General features: G+C 50.2%; 1 protein-coding gene across 1 annotated transcript; it reads right to left on the bottom strand.

Annotated features, from left to right (window-relative positions):
• Positions 1-201: 201 nt before the first annotated feature.
• LOC121439729 (adhesion G-protein coupled receptor F3-like) lies at positions 202-14984 on the bottom strand. The gene is made up of 14 exons (XM_041640334.1): positions 14895-14984; positions 13577-13637; positions 13006-13146; positions 12403-12579; positions 11602-11820; positions 8450-8659; positions 6686-6829; positions 6307-6503; positions 5611-5790; positions 3304-4683; positions 2034-2075; positions 1884-1946; positions 1403-1458; positions 202-226 (listed from the first exon to the last, which is right to left on the bottom strand). The coding sequence occupies exons 1-14, from the start codon at positions 14982-14984 to the stop codon at positions 202-204; spliced, it is 2985 nt and encodes a 994-aa protein (XP_041496268.1).
• Between the last annotated feature and the right edge of the window lie 980 nt (positions 14985-15964).

The following is a 15964-nucleotide window of genomic DNA, read 5'->3' as shown; positions in this document are numbered from 1 at the left end:
TAAGGTGGGGCATTTATAAGTAAGAATATGTTTCTATGTGATTTATTTGGGATCTGGGTGGCAGGCCTCCCAAAGAGCCAAAGAGTAAAGAGTTAAAAAAAAAAAAAACTACCAACAAAAGGACTTTGTAACTAAATACTGTCCCCAAAGAAAATGAATGCTGTCCTTCATCTTCAGTGTTCGGAAGATCACAGGTTCCTGTCAATCAGTCATATTTTCTTCATAACTATCAAAAAGAAAGAACAAAGGAATCACTCAGTAGTGACATTAAAAACATTTTCCTTGTGTCTGTCACACACACTGTTGAGTTCATTGCTGATTAAAACTGCTTTTCTTGTAGTTCTCTGGAATGTTGACATCTGTTTGTATTTTTTTTCTTTTTGTTTTTTCAGCAAAAGCAGACTTTTACATCAGGTCACTAGGTAGCTTTCGCTAATTCTTTTCATGTACTTTGCTTGGATACCAGGGGCTCTGGACTGCTGAGCCGCGTGAGGAGCTGTCTATGACTGATGAAAACGAAAACCTGTCTTTCCTGAGCAAGGAGTGGAGAGTGCTCAGAATATGGCCTGGGACTCATCTGGTGGGTTCCAGCACACGCCCTCACCTCCCTTGCCAGGAACGTGAGCTCAGGCATGGTTCATCCTGGAACAAAGGTCGCCCTGAAGCTCAGAGCTGGGGGACAGGACACTCTGGCTTTTCTGTGTAAACAACTCTCCTCTCCAGATAGAAGACCCACTAGGGCAAGTCATTCAAGGCCGTATTGGTTGGCTGGTGTAACACACAGACACGCACCGACAGACGGACACACACGTTATATATGAACAGGTCTGGATATAGTTTCTCTGTTCTTGCTTGACAGACTCTCGCTATGTAGTCTAGACTGGACTTGAACTCCTGCTCCTCCTGCTTACAGTGATACACACCACATCTAACTGAGGCGAGGGTTTTTCCAGATAATTTAAAAGTTGGTATCATGGAAGGGAATCTCTGGGATGAGCTAGATCCTAGTTAATTTGCTTTGCCTTAGCACCGCTGCGCACTCAGGGATGGCCACACCCGCTGGGGTAAGGCTTTGCTGGGTGGGGAGCTGCTTGCCAGGAAGTTGGGCCGAGTTAGGTATGATGTCACATGCCTGTTGGCCAATCACCTGGATGGTGGAAGTAGGGAGGTCACAAGTTCAAGTCCTGTTGGTTAGGGTGAGTTCAAGGCCAGCCTTGGTAACTTAGCGAGACCCTTTCTCAAAGTGTAAACCTAAGATCTGAGGCATCAGGATATGCTTAGGATATGCTTGTTTTGGATCTGACCCCGCCCCCTGCATCGGGGGAGCGTCCGGGAGACTTGGTCTGGAGACTCTTGCTACAGCCTCTTTCCCGCCATTACTCACTCTGCTTCTTCCCCTCACCTGGCATGTTCACTTCTTTCTTTGCTGGGTTCCGAAGTATAGGTTTCATTTGTAGCCTAGGGAGAAGTAGAAAGGCCCAGCTGGGGTGATCTTTATTACAACCCACCCAACTGTGAAGAGGCTATATCCATTCGGATAGTTTCGCCAGCCCTTCCGGGAACTTTGGGATCCGCTACATAGGTCCCACGGGGTCCAACTTTTTTTCCCTCCAAATGTTGACATGGAACAGAGTATTAAATGGGGGAGTCTATGAAGTGGAGTATCACCACTGTCCAGGTGTGGTCACCCACAACCCCCAAACCCCATTCTGACTGTGCATGCTGGTCTGCCCACCTCCCCATCCCTGCAGCTGGAGAAACTGAGTCTGAAAGCTGCTTGCTGCAAAAGAGCCCCTAACTCTCCTCTCCAAGCTGGGTCCATTTCTCCTAGGGAGGGCTGGAGGATGGCTGGTCACAGACAGCTGAGGCTTGGGGCAACTCACCAGGGAGATGGCAGAGTTGGAGGACCGGGTACCTTGGAAGCGTTTGCGCAAGGCCTGTAGTACCTGAAGGGAAGGTAGACAGATACCTGCCTGTGCCGAGGACATTTTGGCCTCTAGGTCAGGAGTGTGGGGGGCTAACTGGGCACTCACCTTCTTGTCTGTAAGGCAGCCAAACACTAAGATGAAGACGCCCTGAGGAGAGGGGAGTTGGGGAGCAGGTTAGTGTGGGGGAAGGCTCACTTCTCGCCCCCCCTCCTCAGCTTCTGTTCTCAGACCCTTTTTCTAGTCCGTACCCTAAGTTGCCTCCTCAGTGTCGGCACCTATCAGCATCATTTGGGTTGGGTGTGCACGTGTGCATGCATGATCCTGTGTACACGCTACAGTGTACACGTGGAGGTCAGAGGACAGTGTGAGGGAGTCGGTTCTTTCCTTCCACCATCTAGGGTCCAGGGATCAAACTCTGATGTCAGGCTTGGCAGAAGGCATCTTCACCTGCTGAGCCATCTCACAGGCCCTCACGGTGCCATTCTTAGGACTGGGTTAAGATTAGGCACTGATGATGTCTAGACTTTGTCACGATGGTAAGAAAACCAGAGGTTCTATCATGCCACAAGGACATGTACTCAGCTATGTTCATAGCAGCTTTGTTTGTCATAGCCAGAACCTGGAAACAACCTAAATGCCCCTCAACCAAAGAATGGAAAAGAAAAATGTGGTACATTTACATAATGGAGTACTACACAGCAGAAAAAAAAAAGACATCTTGAAATTTGTGGGCAAGTGGATGGAGCTAGAAAACATCATATTGAGTGAGGTAACGCAGACCCAAAAAGACAAATATCACATGTACTCACTCATAAGTGGCTTTTAGACATAAATCAAAGAAAAGCAGTCTACAATTCACAATCCTGAGAACCTAGACAACAATGAGGACCCTAAGAGAGACATGGGAAGTAGAAAAAGACGAGATCTCCTGAGTAAATTGGGAGCATGGGGACCATGGGAGAGGGTAGAAGGGGAGGGGAGAGGAAGGGAAGGGAATGAAGAAAAATATACAGCTCAATAAAAATAATTAAAAAAAGAAAAAAGAAAACCAGAGCTCAGAGAGGTTGTATAATTTGCCCAAAGTTATCCAGTGAGGCAGTAAAGGAACTGGGATCTACATTCAATCCCCTCCTAAAACTCTTTATTTTTTTGCTTTTTCGAGACTGGGTTTCGCTGTGGTTTTGGAGCCTGTCCTGGAACTAGCTCTTGTAGACCAGGCTGGTCTCGAACTCACAGAGATCTGCGTGCCTCTGCCTCCCAAGTGCTGGGATTAAAGGCGTGTGCCACCACCGCCCGGCTCCCTTCTAAAACTCTTGAGCCTGGCGATTGGCAGTGACTTAGACCACCATTTAGCCACCTCACACTCGCTACTCACCTGGAGGCTGTTGAGAACGGTGAAGATATAGTGAGAGACCACGGAGTCTTGAGCAAATACTACAGCCACGCCCAGTACCCAGGTGAGGCCGAAGATGGGCGTGAGGATAAGCAGGGCTTTAAGCACCCCCACCAGAGCTTGGCGCTTCTCCACCGGGGGTCCCTCAGACAGCGAAGGCCTTAGGAGCTTCAGCACGGCTATGACGAGGACCAATCCGTTTACACCGACGATGACCAGCACCGGCTCACTGAAGGCATGCAGCGTTCCGTCTTCATTCAGCAAGCATTTCCCCTCCCACAGGTATTTCCTTTGAGGCAAGTAGAGGCCCAGGGTGATGCCTGCAAACCCCAGTGGGCACAGGTAGCCCAGGATCACCATCAGGGAGAGAACCAAGTACTTGGACAGCTGATGGAAAACAAACAGCAGTTGGTGGGCCAGCACCAGGGCCTGGGCCAGCATCCAGAAAAAAGTGGCCAGGTAGAAAAAGTGACACAGGAAAGCAGTGACCAGGCAGAACAGGCTGTGGTACCCTGAAGGAAGGAACGGACTTCCCAGGAAACATGTGTCTGCGGCCAGCAAGCAGATGACCATGTTATACAGGGCAGCATGGCGGAAGAAGGCGATTTTGTTCCTGACAACAGCTCCCCACACCAGCCTGTAGATAACCAGGCACACCAGCAGTGCCAGGATAGAAGCCCCAACCCCCACCTGGCTCAGCAGTTCCAGGATGGGATCTGTTGGGACGGTGTGTCGGGACATGAGGATGGAAAAGGCGGTGAGATGCTGGCAAACACACTGAGTGGTGTTGCTGGTGTTGGCTGCCTGTACCTGGCACCCTTTATCTGACCAACCCCCCTGACCCTGGTAGAGACTGTGGTCCCAGAAGACACAGTGCAGGGCTCCATTCATGTCTTCGAAGTCCATGATAAGCTCTACCTGTGTGAAGGCCTGGCTATCTGCTGTGATGGAGACCACCAGGATCAGTCCAGGAGTGGTATAGGAGGCGTTCCACAGCCCTTGTGTATAGCTTGAGGGCAGACGGTGGTCCAGCTTTTGCAGTACTAGGCTAGTAATACTGACATTAGATCCATTGTGGACCAGCGGGGCCAGTGAATACCATGGGATCTGTGCCTGCAGGAGGGGCCGGGTAGAGAAGGACATTTGGTAGCCAGGAGGAGAGGTGTGTCTGAGGAGCTGGTTCTGCAGAAGCACATTAGATGAGCTGAAGGAGAAAGGAAGCTGCTGTGGGCTCAAGCTGTGGACCAGGGTCTCCACAGCCTTCAGGAAATCTGAGCCCATTGAGGGTGCCTGGGCCTGGGCCAGAGTCCACAGAGAGCTGATGTTCATGTCTAGAATCTTGTCTGTGATTGTCAGGAGATCCTGTAGTGACAACAGTAGCAGGTATATGCGATTTGCAGAGTCTACAGGGGCCCTAGGACCTGCAGACCCCACCCCTTCCCTCCATGGCAAGACCCAGGGCTGGAGAAAAAAAGGTTATAGGAGGGCAGGTCTGTGGAAGCGACCGTCTAGATCAGAGGAATGAGGCCCTGTCTCCATAGCACACCTAGATCTCTGCCTAAAGCCTCTTCTGCCACTTGCATCCCTTGGGACCGACTGCCCAAGTCCTACAACGGTCCTTCATCATCTCCATAACTGGTCCAGTTCTGCAAAGCTAGGAATGACGGCCAGGGGCAGGGAGCAACCATTTTGAAGTTGAGAGCCACATGAGGTCTGTGTGGCCGTCACTGCAGTTTAATGGCTGACCGGAAGGCTGCGTGGTATCATTGCCTCTTGTTATCCTTTTTTTCTTGTTTTTTGTTTTTTTGAAACATGGTTTTTTCTGTGTAGCCTTGGCTGTTCTGAAACCCACTCAGCAGACCAGGCTAGCCTTAAACTCAGAGATCCACCTGCCTCTGCCTCCTGAGTGCTGGGATTAAAGGTGTGCGCCACCATCCCCTGGTTGCCTGGCAGTGCCTGAGTGTCTCTGTGGCTATTGGGTTGTATGATGCATGTGTGTGTGTGTGTGTGTGTGTGTGTGTGTGTGTGCTTATGTGTTGTTCCCATGCTGTGTACCCGTACATGTCTCTGAAAGTAAAGCCTCCCACCCCTTCCAGCACCAGGCTTTCTTTACTCTCCATGGCTTTGGAGACTGGTCTTTAAGAACAGAGGAAGCAGGGGCCAACACCTGGATTCTACAATGGTCCCTGTTGGGCTGACCACATGATGCCAGAAAGGCAGAAGTCCATAATGAAAGAGCCTCCCCTCCACCCTTCCCAGCTGGCTCCCAGTGTGGCTCCGGGAGCTTACCTTCAGGGAACTCTCTGTAAGCTCTGCTCTTGTCTTTGCTACCACATCAGCCACTAAGGTCACAGTGTGCAGCAATTTTTGTAAGTCAGTGGGGGTGCTGGCCACGTCCACCTGCTCTCGCAGCTGACTCAGGATACATGGAATCTCTTCATGGGGCTTTCCCTGGCCTTCCAGCAGCAGCTGACAGAAAAGACAGTGGGAAATCCTTACCATGGAGGGGTCATATCTTCCCCCTTGTCCCTCTGAGAGGTCCTCCAGATCCCTCGGAGGAGCAGGAAGCAGAGAGGGGAGGGGAGTACACGGGCAGATGGATGGAATGGACATATTAAGAGGACAGATGCCACTTGATGGGACTGTGGTTTGAAACAAACACCCACCTAGCCCACCCCACTCCCACCCCTGGAGGACCCACTCTTCCTCCCTTGGACAGCTAGGGGTCCAGATGAGAGAGGCTGATATTTAATAACAGGTAAGCTGGCATCAGGAAAGGTTCCTGAATCTGAATTCTAAGGGAAGGAGAAGGAGAGGCATTGAGGGAGAGAGTGAATGCAGGCAGGCAAGTAGGCAGTAAGGCGGCTGGGCAGGCGGGCAGGCAGAGGCAGATAGGCAGGCAGACAGGCAGGCAGAGGCGGATAGGCAGTCCGGCAGGCGGGCAGGTGTAGTTTATTGGGAGAGTCATGGAGATAGCAGTTTTACCTTGGCTTTAAGACACAAGTTTAGGATCTTTGCCTCTGTGCAACTGCTCTGGACGGGTCCCCAGATGCCATCAGACCCACAGAGCCTCTTTACCATGCCCCTCTTATTCACAGGACATGGAGCCTGTGCCACAAAGCCAGCCTTGGTGACATTCCAGTCGACCACCGAGAAGTCCATGGGGCAGGTCGTGTCTCCATCTGAATAAGGAAGAGTGAGGCCTCAGAAGCCAAGATATAGCCAGAGCCTTTGCTCTGACCATAACCTAGGCAGGCCTTGATACCTGACTAGGTGGCCAGAGGCAGAGGAACAACAAAGAGACCCCGAGTTCCAAGGACAAGCCTCTTAGAGGTCAGTCGACTGGGACCCAAGGCCCACATACCCCGGATGATGGTGATGGAGACCGGAGCCGTGAAAGGAGCCAGGTTCTGACTGTGGAGGGTACACATGTATGTGGTATCGGCTGCTGGGCAGTGCTGAGCGGTCAGCACCAGGCACTGGGAATCCGACATATTCTGCAAGGACACTGAGGGAGGACAGAAGAGGAAAGTGGACCATCCCTGGCTGAGGCAGATGAGAGCTAAGCAGGTCCTAAAATGCCACTTCTGGGTGGTCTTTGAAGGTGAAGCAGTGAGGGAGAGCTGAATGGTTTGTCAGCTTCCAGATGCTGGGGACAGAATGTGGGTTTTGCTGACTGTGAGCCCTATTGGGTCTCTAGCCCTGGCACTCAGTTTCAATAGATTTTAAAATATTTATTCAGGCTAAAAAGATTCATTTTAGCTGGGCAGTGGTGACACACACCTTTAATCCCAGCACTTTGGAGAAAGAAGTAGGCTCATCTCAGGGAGTTCAAGGCCAGCCTGGTCTGCAAAGCGAGTTCTAGGATAGCCAGGACTGTTACACAGAAAAACCCTGTCTTGAGAAACAAAAACTAAACAAACAACAAGAAAAAAAATTCACCTTAGTTTGAATTACGTGCACATATATGTATCTTTGTGTGGATGCAAGAGCCCACGGACGCGCTGCAGTTGGGGTCACTTGTGCTGAGCCGCCTGGCATGAGTGCCACCAACTGATCTCGGGTCCTCGGGAAGAGCAGCAAGTGCTTTTAATACTAAGCCATCTCTATAGCCCCAGGGCTCCCCCTTTTTTGGAGTTTCCATCTCTTTGTTTTGCAAAAAAATAGGGAACTAGTGATATGCCATACAGTGGTGTGGGAGGGGAGATGTAAGCAGAGGGGAGGGTACAGCACCATGACCCCCCCCCATAGAAAAGGGGGAGCCTGCAGGAATCTCATTTGGCAGTTAAATACTAATGGGGGGTTTGGGGAAGAAGGAGGGGTCACAGAGGCCCTGGGTTTCCCCTCCCAAGACCCCTGGAGGAAGGGGTCACTCCAGGGTGTAAACAAAAGCTTATAAATAAATAGAAGTTTCCTCTGGGTCAGGGTGGGATCAGCTAAGCAACATCTCCCCTCTCTCCCAAGGCCAAGTTCCTTGGGCGGGGGGGGGGAAGGGTCAAGTGTGGGAATCCCTGGCCCTTCTGTAGTATAGGAAGGTTCCTGCCTGATGGCTTCGATGGGGGCAGGAGGCCAAGGCATGAGACAGGGCTAAGGGAGGGGCTTGTAAAATGGAGGGCCCAGGATGAGTGCTGCACCTCAGCAGAGAGGTACAGAAAGGGCTTATGCTTCTTGCCTCACCCTCAGGCCCCACCCCAGGAATGCAGGGGCCAGCCTGCCCCTACACCTGGCAGGGATGGGGCACAGTGTACACCCCCTTTTTAAAGATTTATTCATTCATGTATTTTATGTACATGAGTGCTCTGTCTTCATGCACACCAGAAGAGGAACCAGATCCCATCACAGGAGGTTGTGAGTCACCATGTGGGTGCTGGGAATTGAACTCAGGACCTCTGAAAGAGCAGTCAAATGCTCTTAACCAACAAGCCAACTCTCCAGCCCCCAGTTTCCTCCTTTTTAAAAATAGGATATTGTTAAACTAACCTCATGGAGTTTACTGCAAGTGGAGGTGTGTGAGAGAAGAAGGGGTGACGGGGTGAAAATATTGTTGAGCATGGACACCCGACTCCCATCCCCAACTAGCCTTTGCTGCCCAAAGAGACCAGTCAGGTCATCTTTGCTCGTCTCCTACCTTCGCTGCCCTCCCCGGGACTCCAGGTAGCAGTGTAGGCCAAGTTTGTGCGTGGGAAGCAGCAGCTCAGCTGGAAGCCAGTGGAGGCGGCACAGGAGATGGACAGCTTGTCTGGAAGCAGAACCACTTCCTTCTCCTCCAAGGGTACCTGCACCACCTGATCCAGTTCCCACATGAATCCCTGGGCCTCGAAGATGCTCACGTACGTACCTGCAGAGACAGACCTGCTCCGTGTGGTGGCTCGCCCAGGTCTGCCTGGAAGCCAGCTCTCCACTGCTTGCTAAGTCACAGTCCAGGCCCTCAAACTACCCCACCTCTGCTCAGCACCAAGAGCTAACTCCCAGCCAGAAGGTCCCAGGATGGAGAACATTCCCTCCCCGGGGAGAAAGGGATCTGTGGAAGGGGCTCTTGGCCTGTCCATTTTAGGGCTGATGAGCTCTAAGGGGAGTCCCTCCCCCAGTGCTACCCTTCCAGGGCTATGCTGTCATTTAGTATCTAGACCAGAGCTTCTCAACCTGAAGGTCGTGACCCCTTTGGGAGTTGAATGACCCCTTCACAGGTGTTACCTAAGACAATCAAAAAACACAGAAATTTATATTACGATTTGTAACAGGAGCAATATTACAGTTACGAAGTAGCAACGAAAATAATTTTATGGTTGGGGGTCACCACAACATGAGGAACTGTGCGCCAGCCTTTTCTCAGCTGGAACCGACAGGTCTCAGGTTTTTTGATTTTTCGAGACAGGGTTTCTCTGTGGCTTTGGAGCCTGTCCTGGAACTAGCTCTGTAGACCAGGCTGGTCTTGAACTCACAGAGACCCACCTGCCGCTGTCTCCCAAGTGCTGGGATTAAAACCACCACTGCCTGGCTGAGGGCTCAGTTTTTAACATGCCCCCATACTATGAATTTTTAGCAGGAATATTTGTTTTCTGAAAAGTAGTAACTCTAATGTTTTTGCACTTGTGTTTGCATGTGTGCTTGTGTGCATGTACACACATGCACAAGCATGTTTACGGTGTGGGTGGGCATGTGCCATGGCATGTGTAAAGGTCAGAGGACAATCTCAGGTTAGGTGTGGGCACTTATCTTCCAACTGTTTTTTTTTAATATTTATTTATTTATTTATTTATTTATTTATTATACAATATTCTGTCTGTGTGTATGCCTGCAGGCCAGAAGAGGGCACCAGACCCCATTACAGATGGTTGTGAGCCACCATGTGGTCGCTGGGAATTGAACTCAGGACCTTGGGAAGAGCAGGCAATGCTCTTAACCACTGAGCCATCTCTCCAGCTCCCATCTTCCAACTGTTTTGAGGCTGGGTCTCTTTGTCATTTGATGTTATGTTTTCTGGGTTCTTTTTTCCCCCTTTCCTCTTTTGGTTGATATGAGGTTTCACACAGCCTCAAAGCCACTATAAATTAAAGGATAATCTTGAACATCTTATCTTCCTGCCTCTACCTCCTGGGCACTGAGATTATAGGTGTGCACCACCATGCCTGATTTATGAGGTGTTGGGAATTGAACCCATGGCCTCAGGCCTGCTAGGCAAGTACTTTACCAACCAGAGCTACATCTGTAGCCTACACACAGTCCTTTTAACTTAGAGAAGAAAGCCCGCTGCTCCACATTTGCTCCTGTTGTGCGATATTAGTTTGGGATATGTTACATTTGTTTATGCTGTGGAACATTTGTTTAATGATGAAAGATGTGCTGCGTTCTTTTATGCTGCATTTTTTTTTTTTTTGGTTTTTTGAGATAGGGTTTCTCTGTGGTTTTGGAGCCTGTCCTGGAACTAGCTCTTGTAGACCAGGCTGGTCTCGAACTCACAGAGATCCGCCTGCCTCTGCCTCCCGAGTGCTGGGATTAAAGGCGTGCGCCACCACCGCCCGGCTTGCATTTTTTTTTTTAACTCTACGAAGCTGTGTTACTTTGCCTGTCTAAATAAAACACCTGATTGCTCTAATAAAGAGCTGAACGGTCAATAGCTAGGCAGGAGAGAGAAATAGGTGGGGCTTGCCGGCCGAGAGAATAAATTGGATATAGATAAGATAGGATAAAAGGGAGATTATTGAATCTACTCTGAAGAAAGAGAGGATATAGATATGATAAAATAAAAAGGTAGATTATTGAATCTACTACTAGCTTTAAATATTTTACATTGGGCCGGGTGGTGGTGGCGCACGCCTTTAATCCCAGCACTCGGGAGGCAGAGGCAGGCGGATCTTTGTGAGTTCGAGACCAGCCTGGTCTACAAGAGCTAGTTCCAGGACAGGCTCCAAAACCACAGAGAAACCCTGTCTCGAAAAACCAAAAAAAAAAAATATTTTACATTGGATTGGACTTATTTGTATATTGATACAAATTTGAGATTAATTTTGTTAAAACGTACTGTACATACATTTCTAATCTTGTTCAAGGTATTGCACCTGTACAGCTTCTTTAACAAGGTAATGCAATTTCTAGTTCTTTAGAGTTATTACCAACAATTTAGGATAATAAGGAAATGCAAATTAGTCACCTATTACAATTAAACTTATAGTCATATTAGGTATGTTTTCAAGGTTAAAAGAGGTACAGTTTAGATAGATCATCTTCAAACACTTCAGAGATCTACAGATGTTTAATAACATAAGTTCTTTTGTTTTGTTTTTGAAGCAGGGTTTCTCTATAGCTTTGGAGCCTGTCCTGGAACTAGCTCTTGTAAACCAGCCTGACCTTGAACTCACATACATTCCCTCCTTTTGTTTGTGTTTTTACGTCTTTGGGCATCAAGACAACATTGGGTTTTTGTGACGCTAAGAAAGGGTCTTAGGGACCCCAGACTACAGTGCAAACAGCTGGCTGCTGTACCGAATTTTCCACACTATGATGAGTCTCTGCATTTGCTTCCCCAACAAATGGGAAGATGGAAATGGTTCAGAAGAGGTGAGTGGGGAGAAGAGGAAAAAGGGGAAGGAGGCGCGAGAGGGAAAGAACACGAGAAGCAGAAAAAGAAGTGGGTGGCGCATGCTTGTACCATCAGCGCTCAGGAGGCTGAGGCAAGAGGATTGCTGTGAGTTTGAGGCCAGCCTGGGCTACAGAGTGGGACTCTATCTCAAAAACCTGTGGGAGAAAAGGAGAGAGAAGAGATAGATAGTTGAAGGCTACCTGTCCAGGGACGGGATAAGTGGCTGACGCTGAGGCCCGCCTGGCCCTGACTGGACATCTGGGTCACTTTTGCCCCTGGCCGTAGGAAGATGAGTTTGGGGTCCTCTGGGTTCCGCAAGTACCATCTCAGGTTGGTAGCCTCCTCTGTCTTGAGGAGAATGAGGTTCAGGGTGTCCCTCGGCATTTGCAGCTGAGAGTCCAGGGTCAGGGTTGCAGGAACTGCAAGAAAGTAAGAGACAGGGGCTTGAGAAAGGGCCTCAGCTAGCAATTCCTCTTCCTCTCCTCCTGAAGCCCGCCTCTCCACACCATTCCCTGCATAACTTCCCAGAACTTCATCCTTTGCCTTGCAAGAGTGTCTGAAGATGCCTACTACACCTCAGCCTTGTAGACACCACCATCCCACCCCCCGCCGCCCCGAGAGCTGAAGTGGCCCAGGACTTCCATTTTCCAGGGACTTGGGGCTGCTGAAGCTCCTTCAGGCAAGGTTCCTCTCAGCCCCCCATCTTTGCCCATGGACCTTCAGAACCACATTCTTTAGTCTCAGTTTTCAAGTCCCAAGCTCAGGTTTAGTGTCTTTCTGTGACAACTGGCCTTTCTTTTTTTTTCCTTCCTTCCTTCCTTCCTCCCTCCCTCCCTCCCTCCCTCCCTCCCTCCTTCCCTTTCTTTCTTTTACCAGCCAGAGGAGAAACTGGGCTTGGACTAGCTGCCAGAAAAAGCAAAAACAAACATCCCCAACAACCCAGGAAGTGTTTCTTTTCACTTTGCAATGGATACTAGTCTCCAAGTTCCCACCCTCCTTACCAGGTGGCAGCAACTGGCAGTAGCCAAGGGCAGCACCGTGGAAGCTGAGACACATACAGGAACTGATTTCTGGTCTGTGGCCAAGGCAGGTAGGATAGAGGGAGCAGAGCATAGCATTCCACTGGTAGCCAGAGCGGCAAGTGCAGAACTTTGTCCTGTTGTGTTTGACATAACATTCTGTGACAGAGAGACGCAAGCAGGCTGAGAAAGTGAGGCTGTGGGACCAGCAACTGATTCCTGAGAGGTCTCAGGTGGCTGACACTAATCTTGAGGTCCCAGGAGGTCAGTTCCACCCACCCAGCCACTCAAGAGGACTTCCTTTGCACCCAGGACTCAGAGCAGCAGAACACGCTGGACGGGGACACCGGCAAATTTCCCCACACTCTGTCTGCCTCTTGTACCCTCTGCTCAAGTTAGAACACTGAGGTGTGAACAAGAAGGGAGGGAGATAAGGAAGGGGCTGGGCCAGGGAGAATGGATCCTGCTGCAGCCCTCAGGGAGAGGGAGCTAGGGAGATCGCTGCATCTTGGGCAAGCTGGCTAGCTAGAGAGTTGGGAGGCTGTGTATCCTTCCCACGGAGCCCCTTTGCCATGCAACTGCTACCTGTTGTTAAGCTGAGGGCAGTAAGCGTTCTTGGGGGAAGGGATGTTGAAGCAGTAAGAAGAGACAAGTTCTCAGGGAGTTCCTGTGGCCAAGGTCTGTTTGAAAATTCCAGCTGCACATAACTGGAGAGCAGTACGGATTCTATAGAAGCAAAGGGCACAGCGGAGAAGAGGCAGTGAGGCCCCAGGTGAGGCCCCTTTGACTTTGCAAACTCAGCTGGCCATTTCTGGGGACACAAGCAGATGTCATCTCCTGGAGCCAGCCTAGGCACACACAGGATGCTGGTCAACTCCAGCCCCTGTCCTAGCAGAGACGCATTCTGGTCCACAGCTCCATGCCATCGTTGCAAAGGGGCACATGCCTCTCCAGGCCTCCCTCCTTAGTAGCTGGTATAGGACTATCTGGTCCTCCCAGAGCCTGTCCTTGCTCAGCCCTCCTTAGTAGCTGGTATAGGACTATCTGGCCCTCCCAGAGCCTGTTCTCGCTATGCCCACCTTATTGCACCCCCTCCTGTTCCTTCCTTTCCTCATCCTTGCTCATCTCCACCAGCCCCCCCCCCCCCCCCGCTCACCCCCTACTCCATTGTTTTGGTCCAGTTGCTGCCCAGACTTCTCTCCAGATGGTCTGAGTTCCTGGAAAGAGACAAGAAGAAAGAGATCTGAGGAGAGGCTGCTCCCAAGTTCCTCCCAGGGCACCTCAGGGGCAGCCAGGCTTCTCTGGTATGACTTGGTCCTCTTAGAAGATCTTTTTTTGGGTTGAGGACAAATGTAAATACCTGGATGGAGAAAAGCCACTCAGAAGAGGGAGGACAAAGACACTACCAGGGACCCTCATAGGGCCAGCAGTCCCATCCAAAACCAGGAACCAGGCACACCCTGGGAGTCAACATGATTTGCTTAGCTCCTTCCTGAATCTACCTCTCCCTGGGCCTCTAGGCTAACTGAAGTGGCTGGGTCCAGAGCTCCGACAGGGAGGCAAGGGGCCTGCAATTTAACCCACTCTTTCCTCTCAAAATCTCATGTGCCTGTGTCTCTAAAACTAGATGGCAACACAGGCGTGCAATCCTAGCACCTAGAAGGCTGAAGCAGGAAGACTTGCAGCAACTTCAAGGTCAGTCTAGGCTATGTAGTGTGTTCCAGGCCAGCCAAGGCTACAGAGTGAACCTTCATCTCAAAAAACCAGTAGCCACCACCCCCAAAATAAAAATAATAAAACCAGAAGGAAACTAGGTGTGGTGACTCAAGCCTGCAAACCCAGCACTTAAGATAACGAGGCAGGAGCATCCCTTAAGCTCCTAGTTCAAGACTAGCCTGGGCAGCAAAACAGATCTACACATAAAATAAAAGCAAATAAAACTTGGTGGATCCATAGATATGGCTATAAAATAAACAGATGTAGATAAGGACAGGGTATAGATAAAACTCAGAGAAAGCTACAGATGGAATTAAGATCTGGGGGTTGCAATAGATTTGGAGATAGGAGGTGTAGATAAGTAGATCGTGATATTGCTACCTTCCTTTGAGAAAACAGATTACACGGCGCAAGTTGAGGCCCTACCACTTCCTCCCAGACTTTCTCCCTCCTCTGTGCCAATACGCTTCCGACCTGCGACCTGCAAAGATCTTCCTCTCCTTCCACTTTAAATTGCCGGCACGGCTGGAGAGCCTTTATCCAAAGTGCAGCAGGAGACACAGGACTTCGCAGGGACTCAGGTAAAGACATGGCAGTGTCCCCTCACCCTGGACAGGAAGACTGGCTTCTTAGGGGTCTTGCAAGCTCGTTCCTTCCCTCCACCTGTCCTCTCATCCCACACCCTGTGGTCCCTCACAGTCGGAGGCTTCAGTTGTGGTCTCTGCAGATCTCCCCAGGGTCCTTACCCCACTACTTACTGACTGGGCTGTGGGGACAGATGCTGACTCCAGCTCCAGCAGAGGAAGAGTCATGGCCAGGAACAGCTGGGAGAGAGCTCGAGAGGCCATGGCTTGAAGGAGTTGTCCCTAAAAGCCTCCTGCTGTCCCATGATGCAAATTTCTTGCCGGGAGCTGGCAGGGCTGGCACAGAAGGAAGGGAAGGAAGGGTGACATCCAGGCTGAATCTACAGAGTGATTGCCACGGCCTGTGATTCAGTCAAATACGGTCACTGGGGCTACCTGGACCCCACGTGGCTCTGTGAGAGGAGTGTTCCTGGATTCCCCAAGGACTCAAGGAGGAAGGGACACAGACCCCAAGTCACAAGAAACAATGGGTCACGGAGCCAGGTTCAGGCATGCTCCAGGGGGCTAGGATACTTGGATCAGTTTGGAATTCCTCCAGGAAGCTAGATCTTTGATTCAAAAGCCAAGATTAGAAAAGAATATAAAAGGGGGCCATGACAGGCAGTGGTGGCACACGCCCTTAATCCCAGCATTTGGGAAGCAAAGGCAGGCAGATCCTGTGAGTTCGAGGATGGTGTGGTCTACACAGCGAGTTCCAGGACAACTAGGGCTACACAGAGAAATCCTATCTCGAGATGACTCAGAGGGTAAAGGTGCTTGCTGCCAAGCTCGACAATCTGAACTGGTCCCTGGAACTCACATGGTAGAAGGAGAAAACCAACACCTCCTGTCCCATCAAAGACCCTGCCTCAGTCCCCTTTGCTGGTGTGTAAGTGGAGACTATTCATTTGTTTCCTGGCCACCCAGACCTGAATAATCACACAGAAACTATATTAATTATAACACTGTTTGGCCTATTAGCTCAGGCTTCTTATTAACTAACTCTCACATCTTAAATTAACCCATTTCTATTAATCTATGTATCACAGGGCTGTGGCCTCCTGGTAAGGCGCCCGTGTCTGTCTCCTTGGGCAGCTACATGGCATCTCCCAGACTCCACCTACTCTCTCTATATCTCTGTTTAGATTTCCTGCCTGGCTTTACTCTGCTAAGTCACTGGCCGAAATATCTTTATTCATCAACCA

This window comes from Microtus oregoni, unplaced genomic scaffold, assembly GCF_018167655.1.
Source record: "Microtus oregoni isolate MIOR12 unplaced genomic scaffold, Mior012 000062F_ref0000492, whole genome shotgun sequence".
Taxonomy (NCBI): Eukaryota; Metazoa; Chordata; class Mammalia; order Rodentia; family Cricetidae; genus Microtus; species Microtus oregoni.
Note: the sequence above shows the minus strand (reverse complement) of the source record. Positions and strands in the feature narration are given on the sequence as shown.

Excerpts from the sequence above, each read along its gene's own strand:
- LOC121439729 (XM_041640334.1), bottom strand. The coding sequence starts at position 14,984 with ATGGCCTCTCGAGCTCTCTCCCAGCTGTTCCTGGCCATGACTCTTCCT. Across the intron at positions 13,638-14,894 it reads CTGTCCCCACAGCCCAGTCA|GAACTCAGACCATCTGGAGA; the intron begins GTAAGTAGTGGG and ends GTCTCTTTCCAG. Across the intron at positions 2,076-3,303 it reads CCGTTCTCAACAGCCTCCAG|GGCGTCTTCATCTTAGTGTT; the intron begins GTGAGTAGCGAG and ends CCCTCTCCTCAG.